The sequence below is a fragment of the Nicotiana sylvestris genome, chromosome 11, assembly GCF_000393655.2.
Source record: "Nicotiana sylvestris chromosome 11, ASM39365v2, whole genome shotgun sequence".
Lineage (NCBI taxonomy): Eukaryota > Viridiplantae > Streptophyta > Magnoliopsida > Solanales > Solanaceae > Nicotiana > Nicotiana sylvestris.
The window spans coordinates 71,986,826-72,002,202 of NC_091067.1; the positions used below are offsets into that span (position 1 = coordinate 71,986,826).

At 42.7% G+C, this 15,377-nt stretch overlaps 2 protein-coding genes across 2 annotated transcripts; both read left to right on the top strand.

Annotated features, from left to right (window-relative positions):
• The first annotated feature begins 9,109 nt into the window (after positions 1-9,109).
• LOC138881157 (uncharacterized) lies at positions 9,110-9,784 on the top strand. Its single transcript, XM_070161362.1, has one exon. It carries the CDS (start codon positions 9,110-9,112, stop codon positions 9,782-9,784), a length of 675 nt encoding a protein of 224 aa, XP_070017463.1.
• A 1,578-nt stretch (positions 9,785-11,362) lies between these two features.
• On the top strand, positions 11,363-12,103 carry LOC138881158 (uncharacterized). Its single transcript, XM_070161363.1, has one exon. It carries the CDS (start codon positions 11,363-11,365, stop codon positions 12,101-12,103), a length of 741 nt encoding a protein of 246 aa, XP_070017464.1.
• The last annotated feature ends 3,274 nt before the right edge of the window (positions 12,104-15,377 follow it).

The following is a 15,377-nucleotide window of genomic DNA, read 5'->3' on the forward strand; positions in this document are numbered from 1 at the left end:
ATGCCATATTTGGGCCTCGCGCCAACTATTTTTGGACCCTTAGGGGATTTTTACTACTATTCCTCACTGTTTTGACTTTATACTATACTCAGTCATGCTATATTCTACTGTTTTCATAACCCAACCATGTTTACTCTATTTTGACATCTTAAATGATATTTTGAGCTGGGCATCATATTTTACTGAGCCCGAGTGGCTTTTTGAGATTTTTGACTGAGTAAGGTCAAGGGCCTGTGTTGTGAGGATACTATGGGATCGGGCTGCACGCCACAACAGTATTATTCTGATTTATGATTATGAGGCTGAGGGCCTGATTTGTGATATCACGAGATGGCTTGATATTGCAATTGGGCTGTAAGGGGCCCCTCCCGGAGCCTGTACACCCCCAGTGAGCGCGGGTACCCATTGTGAGATGTGATATAGCCCGAGGGGCTGATGTTATACCATGTTATTGCCCAAGGGGTTGATACGAGTGATTGTGAGATAGCCCGAGGGACTAGTTCTGTTGGTATTTTGCCCGAGGGGCCGATTTATGTTTTCTACCTTTCTCTTTATTTCCATTCACTCGTTTAACTGCTAAAAGATGTTTTAAAAAGGTTTTTTTACTGAACTAAAGTGTTTCTATGAGTTTTTACTGTCTTATTGCATTACTCTGATTTTATACTGCCTCGTTGTAGCATTTTGTTGTGTCTTACATATTTTCTTATCGCTCAGCTGCCTTTACTTTTATTACTTATTTAGTTGGCATACTCACATTACTCTTTGCACCCTGTGTACAGATTCAGGAGCCTTGGGTCACGCTAGCGAGGGCTGATTGCTTTCAACATGCTATTCGGAGTTCACTAGGTAGCTGCTCGGCGTTCGCAGCCCAGTGTTTCTCCCTCCTATCTTTACTTTCCCTTGTACTAGATTTTGTAATAGACTGTGTAGTCCTTTTCCATACTCTTATATGGATGTTTAGATGCACATGACTGATCACACCCCAATGTCGGGCTGTGTTTGTTTCCGCATTTGTTCTATTTCACTTTATTTTGGTACTTATCACTTATCAATGGCTTAATTATGAATTAAATAACTGTTAATTGCTATTGGGGGTTTGTGTCGGCTGGCCTTGTTTCACGATAGGCGCCATCACGACCGGGTCCGGATTTAGGGTCGTGACAGTTGGTATAAGCTTTGAAATCCTTTCTTGCTTGCTTAACAAGGCTAACATTGAAACATACTTAGAGAAGTAGACCCAAAAGAAAACGAAGCCAAGTGACTTCGAGAAACAAAGACAAAGTGGAAATTTTTGACAGAGATAACTATTTGAGGAAGAGTGAAAAAGAGACTTATCTGAGTGAAGCAGCTGACTCCAATGATCACTGACATGCATTTCGGATTAATCAGCCCAGACCATTCACCTAATCATATTTCATTTTGTGCCCCGTATTCATACTTCAAAACCGGGATTTTTCCATAATCAAATCTCTCTGCAAAGTCACGAGCCTCATTCAACTTGTAGTGCCCTGATGGGTTTTCACCAACAAACCTCTCTCATTTGTTCATCTCTCGACTCACTTTCGCCTTACGGTGCCCGCGAGAGTTTTCACCAATAAGACTCTATCATTTTAGTTTTCTCTCAGCTTTCCATCTCCTTATGGTGCCCGTGAGGGTTTTCACCAATAAGACTCTTTCATTTATTCATTTTTACCATGATGTGAATCATACCTCTAGCTTGCTTGACTTAGCATATTTCAAAGATTGATTGGAAGGTCTTTCTTTGGACTGGGGTACGGGCTTTTGGACGGGGTTAGAAAGAAAAGGTGGCATGCCGACTTAAAAACAATTTAAAATAATAGGGTTCAAAATTACAATTTTTGGAATCAGATTGCAAAACCACAACTTCTGCCCCAGTTTCTTCGAGTTTGGGGAATTTTGGATTTTTGTTTTGATGGGACCGAACCGTGAGGCTGCCTACATATCCTTAAAAGGAATCAGGTCGAACGTAGTTCAAGACATAAAAGTTGCTTTGTTTTTGTTACTTTTCTTTTCTTTTCTTCTTTTTTTTCTCTTTTCTTTTTCTTTTTTTCATTTTTCTCTTTCTCTTTTTCTCTTCTCTTTTTTCTCTTTCCTCTTTTTTTTTAATTTATATTTCTAGACTCTACTTCCGATTCCAAGAGAGGGGTATGAAAGAAAATATATAAGGTTCAAAAAGGGGTAACAAAGGATAAAAATGTTTAGATAGCTGAATAAAATGCCTTCGTCATTCCAATCTTCGAAACATGCCAAATACAAACAACACAATTTTAAGACAAACCAAAGAAATCATACATAATATATCTTGACTGCATTAGAATTGATAGCCATATCTACACATTTGCCTTTTATATATGTTAAATACAAAGCACCATTGGGCAACACTCTCGTTACAATGAACGGCCCCTGCCAGTTTGGGGCAAACTTGCCTTTAGCTTCAGCCTGATGTGGAAGGATGCGTTTCAATACTTGTTGACCCACTTCAAATTTCCGAGGACGCACATTCTTGTTGTATGATCTTGCCATTCTCTTCTGATACAATTGACCATGGCATACTGCCACCAGTCTTTTCTCATCAATCAGACTTAACTGCTCCAATCGAGTTTTGACCCACTCATCATCATCAATTTTAGCTTCAACAACAATTCGATGGGATGGAATATCGACTTCCGCATGTATAACTACTTCAGTCCCATATACCAGCAAATAAGGAGTTGCACCTACTGAAGTGCGAACAGTAGTGCGATAACCCAGCAAAGCAAAAGGCAGCTTTTCATGCCATTGCCTAGAACCCTGCGCCATCTTTCGAAGTATCTTCTTTATGTTCTTGTTGGCTGCCTCAACAGCTCCATTTGCCTTGGGGCGATAGGGAGTGGAATTTCGATGCATAATCTTGAACTGTTGGCATACCTCTTTCATCAGATGACTGTTGAGATTAGCCGCATTGTCCGTGATGATTACCTTAGGGATCTCGAACCGGTAGATGAGATTTGAATGGAAAATATCCACTACTACCTTCTTAGTCATAGATTTGAAAGTCACAGCTTCGACCCACTTGGTGAAGTAATCGATGGCCACCAAAATAAACCTATGTCCGTTCGATGCTGCTGGCTTAATTGGTACAATGACATCCATGCCCCAAGCAACAAAGGGCCAAGGTACAGACATTGTATGCAACTCAGATGGCGGAGAATGAATCAGATCACCGTGTACCTGGCATTGATGACATTTGCGCACAAAACTGATGCAATCTCGTTCCATGGTGAGCCAATAATACCCTGCTTGAAGAATTTTCTTTACCAAAACATATCCACTCATATGAGGCCCGCAAACTCTGGAAAGAACTTCGGCCATGATGGTCGAAGCTTGCTTAGCATCTATGCACCTCAGCAATCCAAGATTTAGAGTTCTCTTGTACAAGACTCCCCCACTCAAGAAAAATCCACTAGCCAAGAGTCGAACCGTTCTCTTTTGATCACCCGTGTCCTGTATCGGATACACCCCCATCTTGATGTATTCTCGGATATCATGGAACCAAGGCTCACCATCAAGTTCCTCCTCAACCACATTACAATAGGCATGTTGATCAAGAACTTGAATATGCAGAGGGTCGACATAGGCCTTATTCGGATGGTGTGACATTGACGCTAGAGTAGCCAAGGCATCGTCAACCTCATTATGGATCCTAGGAATATTCCTGAACTCTACTTATCTGAATCGTTGATAAAGATCATGCAAACATTGTCGATACGGTATGAGCTTCAAATCCCAAGTCTCCCATTCTCTGTGAATCTTGTGCACCAACAAATTTGAATCTCCAAAAACTAATACTTTCTAAACCCCCATGTCTACAGCTAACCTCAAACCCAGAATACATGCCTCGTACTTAGCCATGTTATTGGTACAACAGAAACGAAGCTGGGCCGCATGGTAGTGATGCCCTATTTCATAAATGAGCATAACCCCTATTCCAACACCTTTTATGTTAGAGACTCCATCAAAGAAAAGTTTTCAACTTGGCTTTTCACCATGTTCCACCTTGTCAATATGCATCATCTCTTCATCAGGAAAATAAGTCCTCAATGGCTCATACTCTTCATCCACAGGGTTCTCGACCATATGACCGGCCGATGCTTGGGCTTTCATCGCAGTTTGAGTCACATAGATAATGTCAAACTCTGTGAGCTAAATCTACCACTTTGCAAGTCTTCCTGTGGGCTTAGGCTTCTGAACAATATACTTTAGAGGATCCATGCGAGAAATGAGGTAAGTAGTGTAGGATGGCAGATAATGTTTTAACTTTTGTGCCACCCAAGTCAGGGCGCAACATGTCCTTTCAATGAGAGTATACTTAACCTCATATGAAGTGAACTTCTTACTGAGATAGTAAATGGCTTGCTCTTTCTTGCCAGTGATGTCGTGTTGACCCAACACACAACCAAATGAATTATCCAAGACTATCAAGTAGAGAATTAAAGGTCTTCTAGGCTCCAGCAGGACCAACACAGGTGGGTTTGACAAGTACCCCTTGATCTTATCAAATGCCTCATGTCACTCTTCAGTCCATTTGACCGTGGCATCTTTCTTTAACAACTTAAAGATAGGCTCACAAATTGTCGTGAGTTGAACAATAAACCTGCTGATGTAGTTTAATCACCCAAGCAAACTCATCAACTCAGTCTTATTCTTTGGCAGTGGCAATTCTTGGATGGCTTTGATCTTTAACGGATCCAACTCAATACCTCGCCGACTGACTATGAACCCCAACAGTTTCCCAGACGGAACACCAAATACACATTTTGTAGGGTTGAGCTTAAGGTTGTACCTACGGAGCCTCTGGAAAAACTTTCTCAAGTCCCCGACATGGTCGGACTGCTTTCTTGACTTTATGATCACATCATCTACATAGACCTCAATCTCCTTGTGTATCATGTCATAAAATACGGTAGTCATTGCCCTCATGTAGGTTGCCCTAGCGTTTTTCAAACCAAATGGCATTACCCGGTAGCAATATGTTCCCCAAGGCGTGACGAATGCTGTCGTTTTTTGCATATTCCTCATCCATTAAGATCTGGTGATATCCAGCATAGCAATCCACAAAAGACCCGATCTCATGCTTGGCACAGTTATCAATCAAGATGTGGATATTTGGCAATGAGAAGTTATCCTTTGGACTTGCTTTGTTGAGATTGTGGTAATCAACACACACCCTAGTCTTACCATCCTTCTTTAGCACTGGCATAACATTAGCTAACCAAGTGGGGTATCGAGTAACCCGAATGACCTTCGCGTCCAACTGTTTTAAATTTCTTCCTTGATCTTCACACTCATATCAGTCTTGAACTTCCTTAACTTCTGCTTGATGGGAGGTAATGCCGGATCAATTGGCAATTTGTGAACTACCAAGTCAGTACTCAAATCTGGCATGTCGTCATATGACCATGCAAAGATATTTTTATATTCAAACAGTGCTTTGATTATTTCTTCCTTGATTTGTGGTTCCAGGTGTACACTTATCTTGGTTTCTCTAATATTATCTGGATCCCCTAAATTGATTGTTTTGGTTTCATTCAAATTAGGCTTGAATTTCTCTTCAAAATGATTTAGTTCTTTAATAATTTCCTCAAATGCCTCCTCTTCAACATATTATGTTTCATCATCGCACTCTACTTCTTGGATTATTATTTCAGAGTTAGATTGGCTTTTAAGACTTGGCCAAAAATTCATCATGCATGTCATGTAACTGAAACCAGCATAAAAAGAACTGTACAAAGAAAGACAAAAATAACACTATCAGGGTAATGGAAAAAGGGAAATTGCATTTCATTGAAAATAAAGGATAGAAGGGTTTGTACATCAAAACAAACGAAAAATAAAAATCTAGATTACAACCCTGGAATAATCCAGATAACAGAAAGGAAAACAAAGCAAACTACCAAAACTCCTTCTGAGTAGGGAGAGGAGTAGCCTTCCAAATGTTAAGCTTCACTTTTGGCCCAATAAACTACACGTCTGCTTTGCTGGAACCCTCCCTAATTTCTACCATGTTCACTTCATCAAATAGACTGTGGAACCTTTTGATCAGCTCTTCATCAAATTTGACCACAGGCTTTGGAACTGCTAACACCGGGCGCTTCACGACCCCTAACCTGACGAAGAACCTAGAGAGGCGTGGGATAGGCTTAGGGAGCGACCTTGCCTTCCTTTTCAACTTTTTAGCCTTCTTCACATCCTCCCCTGTGGGCTTGAATCCCAGACCAAACGTACGCAGATTTTCACGTAATGACACTAGTTGCATGATACCTTGCAAAGATGCACCCAGACCCTTGCCTGGCACAAAACCATTCTTCAACATTTCATTTGCTACCATGACGGTTGCAGAAGCTATCTTTGGATCTGAATACATTCCCCTTTCGGAACCTTCTCAAGTGAAACTATTTCGGAAACTTGGTAAACCCAAGGCCCCTCATTGTCTTTGGCCTCAATAAATGAAACGGATGTATCATTGTAAGCACATAAGTTCTCATCACCATGCACAACGATTTCCTGTCTGTCCCACTCGAACTTTACCATCTGGTGCAGAGAAGACGGGACTGCTTTGGCAATATGTATCCAGGGCCTACCCAATGGAAAATTGTAAGAGATGGCCACATCTAGTACCTGAAATTCCATTGTAAATTCAACTGGTCCTATTGTCAGTTCGAGCACGATATCACCAACAGAATCTTTTCCCCTCCGTAAAAACCTCGGACACATAGTATCAATTTTCAACTTGTGCAAAGTGGAGAGAGGGCAAATGTTTGGACTGGAACCGTTGTCACCTAGCACCCTCGTGACCACAGAATCTTCGCATTTCACTGTGAGATAAAGAGCCCGATTATGTTCCTACCCTCCAAAGGCAGCTCATCATCCGAGGAGGTGATCCTGTTTTCCTCGAATATCTTCTTGGAAATCTTCTCCAAATGGTTCACTGTGATCTTATCAGGGGTGCTCGTCTGAATGTATCTATGTACGGTAAAATTGGGGGGGTCCAATTTCTCCATCATTATGATGCCCCACGAACATGCTTCTCGAGGTTCGAGACCTAGGTCGAGGCTCACTATCGAGGTCCGTCGGGGCCCAACCTCGGGGCAGTGCAGATCAACGACTATATTAGAGAAGAGGGGAGTTCTCAAGGTGCTTGGCTAAGTCTGACAGAGCCTAACAGGCTATTCTAAACCCAATTCAGGGTGTCAGGACATCATATCTAGGTGTCCCATACCGTGTCCGAGTAATAAATGTATTTTGTACTATGTTAGGATTTTTCTCCTATATAAAGAGCATTCGTACCATTTTGTAAGTTCTGTTGCTCCAGCTGCTCCATAAGAAATATAGAATAACATTCTCTTTGCTCTCTCATATACTCTCTCTCTCGATATTATTGCTTTCATTTATTATCTTTACATTTATTCATCATTTATTGCTTATCATTGGCCATAAAGAGCCTTCGTTGATTATTTTATAACTATTAGCCCTACCCTGATACCCTTGATAGCTCGTAGCCGAGCCCCGGGTTCGACCTCGAGGCTCCGAATCGACAAGCTCGAGGCCTCGAATAACTGACATGTCAGTTTGATTATAGCTCTCTCCTTAGCTTTATTTCGTCTCTAAATCTCATATACTTAGAATCAATTACTTAACAAACTAGCATAAAAATAGATCACGTATTTTTAGAGCCCCATCAACAAATTTAATTATTATTACCATTTTCACGGTCCCAACGGGACGCTAGAAGGCTGTTTTTGCACGAATAGCCACCAATGGTTTCTTTGTTAATTTTTGGTCACCTAGCAAACACAGCTCTAAAATATTCCATTTTGAAGTGTTGAAGGGCCGTATTCGCAAAAGTAGCCTTGATTTATTTGAAATTTTGCAAAATAAACCCTTTTTATCAGTTTTCAAATAAGATTCACTTTGCCTTTAAACCAATCACCCTAATCTAAATGTGCAGAATGAGCACGAGTCAAAATTTACCGATGAAGGTTGTGACTAAAATTCCGTTGGCACTTCACATGTGGTGGGAAGATTTGGGTAAACAAGGACGAGACATGGTCAATAATTGCCTGGGGGCACTCACCGGGTTATTAAAGATTAGGCCTAGGGGTGATATAATAAAAGCATTGGTGACATTCTGGGACCCATCTCACAACGTTCTGAATTTCTCGAACTTCGAACTTACACCTACCTTGGAGGAGATAATGGGCTATGCTGGGAGTACAGAGGGTTTGGGGCACAAATACCTGGTCTCCCTAAGGGCCGTCACTCCCCACAAGTTTTTGGACTTACTAAAAATAAGCAGGCAGGTCCAGTATGCAGATTTGGCAAGTGTATTTTCCACTCTACACTTCATATAATAGCGGTATGGGCATGTAAGAGGATTTGAAGACCCGAAAAGTGGAATCTATAGTAAAGGGAACCGATCGAAGTGGGAAGAGCATAGATGCTTCGCTTTCATGGTGGCATTCTTAGGTCTTCTAGTGTTTGATGGGAATATTGATTTGCGGGTAGCCGGAGTCGTCAATGTTTTGACTACCAATGTCAAGAGCACCCTTGCCCCAATGATCCTATCGGATATATTCCGAGCTCTCACAGCTTGCAAAGCCGGAGTAGATTTTTTCGAGGGGTGCAATCTATTACTACAAATAAGGATGATTGAACACCTTTGTCATCGTCCTTGATACACGAACTATGGGTCTAAAGGGAAAAACTGCATTGAGGAGTTTGGTACAAGGGTCACTAGGTTCGAGATGCCAGAAGGGGTCGGAGATTGGATATCCTGCCTTCGTTCCATAACTGCAGATCAGATAGAGTAGACGTTGGGCTAGCTTCCCGTCAATGAGATTATGTACATGCCCGCCACCGGCCCTTACTTCCTCCTAATGGGTCTTCGAAGCATCCAACCATATGCCCCATACCGGGTTTTGAGATAATTAGGAAGGTGCCAGGTAGTCCAAAGGATGAAGATCTTAGTGTTCATGCAGTTGAGGTCCGCTCTGATGGCCAATTTCATGAAGCAGTGGTTCGCCAGATCTGGAGTGAGTGCAAATATTTGATGGCGAACACCCGGGTACGTGATTTGTCCAGGGCTGAAGTCTCGTTTGGTTATCTTGATTGGTATAAAAAGAGAGTCGCAACAAGTGTTGAATTTGAAAGACCAGCCAAAAGACCCCACCTCCAAGAATTCGTTGAAGCATCACAAGAGAAATGGGCTTGGTTGACCAAAGAAAATGAATATAGGGCCACCATAAGCAAGTTAGAAGGGAAAATTAGAGACCTTAAATTTGATAGTGGATTGCAAGCCGCTGCGGATGAAGGTGAAAAGAAGAGGTTGGCCCAGGAAAATGAAGTCCTTCGAGCCCGGATCCAAAAGATAAAAATAGCAGCTGAGAACCCGGTCAGAAGCGGAAAAGATGAAAAGCTCATCCACAGCCTTAGACGGAAAGTGTGTGATTATGGGGCTGATTTGGAAAAGACTGAAGGAGAATTAGCAAAAGCCCAGGCAAAGTTGGCCAAGAATGTAGAAGAACAGGCGAGTTTCGTTCAGCAATTGAAGGAAAAGTACGACAAAGGAATCACGGGTCTGAAGAAAAAAATCAATACCCTTGAGAGTGAAATGACCAAGCAAGCAAAGAATTTCAAAGCAGAAAGCGAGCACTGCTATGCATTGATGTCGCAACTAGAAGAGGACCTGCAACAATTGCAAGAGCAAAATCATACGGCCACATAAGTTTATGAGGCCAGATCTCAATAAATTGGACGTCTTCTCCAAGAGAAGGGCGTCATCAGGGAGAGGATTAGAACAATTGCTGACTATATTGTGATGAAGTGCAATGAATGTGAGGATATGACCCAGTCCATGTTCTTCGCTGCAATGATGATTTTTGTCCGTCAGATAATAGACGACCTATATCACCTCCAAGAAAATATGGCACGTAAGCCCGCGACGAGATCGACTGATGTCCCGCGGGCCCTGGAGTAGTATTGGAGGCACTTATATATTCCTGATTTTATTTTCGAGCCTGTATTTCAGTTTCTTTTAGAGTCTGTTAGCCTACTTTGAGTCTATTTTGGTTTTTCAGTTCTTAAGTGTGTATGATGGAGTCGTTGTAATAGAGGAAAATCAGAATGTTTTTATTTACTTTGAAAACCCAAAAATGTTTCTTTCTTTTATTTCGCATTTATCTCATGAACTACGTAATGATCTGATTCATGCGACATCATGATACGTAGGCAATCCCCATAGGATTCGATCATAACCATAAAATGAAAAGAGAAGAAAAAAACTGAGTGGAAAAAAGGAATGGCAAACCGAGAGAACAAAAGCAAGTGCAAAAAATAAAAGGGGAGCGACAAGAACCAAGTGGGAAAATCAATAGTGACTAAAAAAGGACAGGAGCGAAAAAGAAAAGAAAAAGAGAGAAGAGAAAGTGCAAAGTGAAAAGAGTTAGTTAAGGCCGGGATTAAGCATGCAACCATCCAAATACACGATAGAAGCATTTAACTGTTCATGTGCATTGCATCCCAAACGTGTGATTGCCTATACGTTAAACTCTTAAACACTAACAAGTTCGTTGTTGTTATTGACCACAGAAAGGTGGTTAGTTTGTTTGGCATTCTGGCAATCCACCCATATAATACCAGGTCTAAACACAAGGTGATTATGTCTAGCAAAGAATTGGACGCGAGTGTTATTGACCCGCCGAGAGAGATGGAGGAATCTAAGTCTAGTTTGAACGAAGAAGTACATAAGCTGAAGCACCAAATGGCCAAAATGTACCAGGCATGGATTAAAGGACATCCTCCACCATCATACCCTTCCAACCCTACTTTCATCCCACCACTATCTCAATCTCAAGATCCCACCATTGTCGATCTATCCCCGTAACATGCACCAAGCTTCAACCCTTACCACCACTGTCATGGCACCACTTCCCAAACCTTCCAAGCTCCACTAGCCAAAGCAACCACATACCCTGCTCTGCCAGTTACCCCTATCTTTGTAGCACCTCCGTGAGCTACCCTCCATCGATCTTCTAGTGAGCCAACATTCCAAGCCCAAGATAACTAGTACTATGCCCCAGAGCCCACCTTTAAAGTTCCGGATCACTACTCCTACACTCCTCACTTTGAACTTCTTGTCAAAACTGAGAAGCCACCTAAAAACACGGAGAAAAAGGAGATATTTAGGAAGGTAAAGAGCTTGGAGCAGTCGCTGAGAAATATGCAAGGGTTAGGTGGCCAAGTGAGTGTGGAATATAAGGATCTGTGCTTGTTTCCCAATGTCCAGCTGCCTGCCTGATTCAAAATGCCCAAATTTGACTTATACGACGTGTATGGAGACCCCGTGGCCCAATTAAGAGGATTTTGCAGCAAAATGAGAGGTGTTGGTGGGAAAGATGAATTGTTAATGGCATATTTTAGTCAAAGTCTGAGTGCTGCAACATTGGAATGGTACACCCGCCAAGACAACAGTAGGTGGTACACTTGGGATGACTTAGCCGAGGCTTTCTCTCGGCATTTCCAGTACAACGTAGAGATTATCCCAAATCGCCTGTCCTTAACTAAGATAGAGAAAAAGCCCAGTGAGAGTTTTAGGGAGTATGGTTTCCGATGGAGAGAACAGGCAGCACGAGTCAACCCTCCAATGGAGGAAGATGAAATGGTGGAGTACTTTCTTCAGGCCTTGGAGCCTACTTACTTTGGTCATCTAATCTCGGCCATAGGTAAGTCTTTCAATGAAGTGATGAAGATGGGAGGAATGGTAGAGGAGGGACTCAAATCGAGCAAGATCATGAGTTACTCTGCCATCAAAGCAACTACACAAGTAATCCAGAATGGCACCGGGGGCGTGTTAGGGAAAAAGAAGAAAGAAGATGTTGCTATGGACGTCTCAGGATCGGGGCATGGCCCAAGGGGCTCACCTCATCATTACACCCAGCCTCAAACCTACACCCAAACTCCATATAATCCACCCCAACACTACTTCCCACCACCAGACCCTCAGTATTCAGTTAGGCCATACCAATACCATGTCCACCACGCATAGTCATATGCTCAACCCCCTCCTTACTCGCAATGGCATGCCCTAGCTCCACAAAACCCTTACCCACCTCCATAAACATATCGAAACCCTACTGGTCCCAGCTTTCGACCCAGGCCGGAGTATAAAAGGGAAAGGCAATAGCGGAAACAAATTTTCACCCCACTTGGAGAGTCTTACGCCAGTATGTTTTAGAGGTTGAGGCAATTGGACGTTTTAAGGCCGATTGAGTCAAAATTACCACATCCCCTCCGAAAAACCTGGATTATTTAGTCAGATGTGCATATTATTCTAATGCTCCGGGGCACGACACATAAAAGTGTTGGCATTTGAAGAGCACCATCCAGGAGCTTATTAATACAAACCAAATTGTGGTCCAGAGCCCGTAAGCGCCAAATATCAATCAAAATCCATTGCTAGCCCATGCTGAAACACATATGATTGAGATAGTGCATAAGGATGGGGAGCCCAAAAAGCCTTCAAAGTCTGTTATGATGATCCGTGCCAGTAAAAGTAATCTAGTGAAAACTTCAGTTGTTACAAAGGCAACATCTTCGATAGCTGAAGGGCTGACAGACAAGCTAAGCACGCCCAATGATAAGTCGCCTTTGGTAGTCGTAAAGGGGTTCCCAAATGATGTTAAAACAAAGCAAAGAAAGGCAAAAGTTGTCGTGCCAGGGGTAGTAAGTAAGCCTGTCATAATCGTGGAAGGGGCTCGCATTGCCCCTGTTATTATTAAACCTGTGACCCAGCTACTGATAGATAACACCAAGGCTGTTCCATAGAATTACAAGCGAGTGATAGTAACTTATAAAGGGAAAGAAGTGGAGGAGGAAGTTAATGAAACCCGAGGGTTGACTCGTTCGGGGAGATGCTTCTCCTCAGAGGAATTAAGGAAAGCTAAGCCACTTAAAGATAATCCAATCCTGGTGAATAAGCCAGTTGAGGAAGACACCCACAAAGATTTCTCTCTATCATTGTTGATACTGTTTACCGTGAAAATGGTAATAACAATTAAATTTGTTGATGGGGCTCAAAAATACGTGATCTATTTTTTATGCTAGTTTGTTAACCTTTTGATGCTAAGTATATGAGATTTAGAGACGAAATAAAGCTAAGGAGAGAGCTATAATCAAACCGACATGTCAGTTATTCGGGGCCTTGAGCTTGTCGATTCGGAGCCTCGAGGTCGATTCCAGGGCTCGGCTACGAGCTATCAAGGGTAATCAAGGTAGGTCTAATAGTTATAAAATAATCAACGAAGGCTCTTTATGGCCAATGATAAGAAATAAATAATGAACAAATGTGAAGATAATAAATGAAAGCAATAATATCGAGAGAGTATATGAGAGCTAAAAGAGAATGTTCTTCTATATTTCTTGTGGAGCAACTAGAGCAACAGAACTTAAAAAATGGTAGGAATGCTCTTTATATAGGAGGGTAATCCTAACATAGTAGAAAATACATTTATTACTCGGACACGGGGATGGGACAGATAGATATGATGTCCTGACGCCCTGAATTGGGTTTAGAATAGCCTGCTAGGCTCTGTCAGACTTAGCCAAGCGCCTTGGGAACTCCCCTCTTCTCTATATATTTGTTGATCTGCACTACCTCGAGGTTGGGCCACAACGGTCCTCAATAGTGAGACTCGACCTCGGTCTCGAACCTCAGGAAACATGTTTGCAGGGCATCATGATGACGGGGAAATTGGACCCCCCGATTTTACGGTACATAGATAGTCTCTGAGTTTCTTAGAGTGAAAGTGATAAGAAACGACCTTGAATTTCTTCCCCCCTCCGATTCTCTTGTAACGACATCAGTCACAAGGTGCCAAGATACGATGCATACGCAGCCCCTGAAGATTTTCGCATTGATTATGGCAGTTGGCTGACTCTTGGCCTTCCCCAATGCGCACACGGGGTTTCTATAAGTACTATCCTTCTTGTTTTCTATAACTCATTGCATTCCCAAACCCCAGAAAAGGTTCATTCTTCTTTTACTTTCGTTTTTCTTAAGGACGCAACTCTCCTTCTTTTTCCGGGAATTTCTAGAAATGGCGAAAACTTCTGCCTCCACTTCTCAGGAGGCTATGGCCTCATCCTCTTCGCCTTTATCTCAAGATGAAGTGACATTGCCTTCTCATGCGGAAGAATGTGTTCCAGGGTCTTTTGCAATGGCTTCTGATTTCTAGGTCGAGAGACCTTCTTTGAAGCCGGGGCACAGTGAGCCCGTGACTTAATATATTAGCTCAATAACAGATATCGGAAGAGTGAAAGCCGATTGTCGCTGGGGGGCGGGGCGTAGTGCTTGTGGAGATCCCTTCTTCGGAGGAGGATATTACGACACACAAAATAGGTTTCCTCAATGTGTACACTTATCCGTTTACTCTAGGGCCAGTGGGGCCATCTTCGACCTCGATCGACCCTGTGATTCTTGACTTCTACCAACGATGCCAAGTGACCCTTGGCTAGATTCATCCTTCATTCTGGCGTGTTATTTACATGATTAGGCACTACGTGAACATGATCGGGGAGGTTCCCTTCACCCTTGATCATCTAATCAGGATGTACAACCCCTGTCTCTTCCGTAAGGGTCTAATCAAACTCTGCTACCGAGCCCCGAGGTCCCTATTTGCCTGTGCCGAAGAGCTTGGAAAGGGGGGATGGATAAGTCGGTTTGTCCGAGTGAGGACTTCTGACCTGATCCCAGTGGAAAAGACAATGTTCCCTGAAAGTTAGAGTGTGGAGCGTAAGTAGACACGTTACCTTGCCTTCCCTTGATTCTCTTTGACTATGTTCTTTCAAGCACTTAATATTTTATTGTTACTGTAGCCATAGCAATTTACCCTGGCGCAGTTTCGGACCTCCAGAATTGGGTCGGTTGTCTGTACTCAATTTGCCCGTATGTTGAGCGAGTGTGGCGTGATTTATCTCAGGCCCGGTGGGAAGCTAAGGATCATGGTGAGCCTCCACCCTTGTTGTAGTCATCCTTTTCGACTTAAATCGCTACTGTCAGTGCTCCCGTTCCCGTACTTACCTCTTTCCTTTGTGTAGGTCTGGGGGAAGTCCCCTTGATGAAAGGAGCATTACCTGGCTGGGAAGGCGCTTTGATACCTGATGAAGGGAAGAAAAGACAAAGGGATCCGTTGGACGGGCCTTCTGAATCTAAGAAGATTAAGGTGGAAGAGACTAAGGCCGACCCGGCAGCTCTAACCCCGAAACGGTGGGAAACCCTTGAGTTGAGGGTGAGGAGGAAAACAGCTTCTCGACGGCACCCA

Coding starts and splice junctions, on each gene's coding strand:
- LOC138881157 (XM_070161362.1), top strand. CDS start 9,110: ATGGCGAACACCCGGGTACGTGATTTGTCCAGGGCTGAAGTCTCGTTT.
- LOC138881158 (XM_070161363.1), top strand. CDS start 11,363: ATGCCCAAATTTGACTTATACGACGTGTATGGAGACCCCGTGGCCCAA.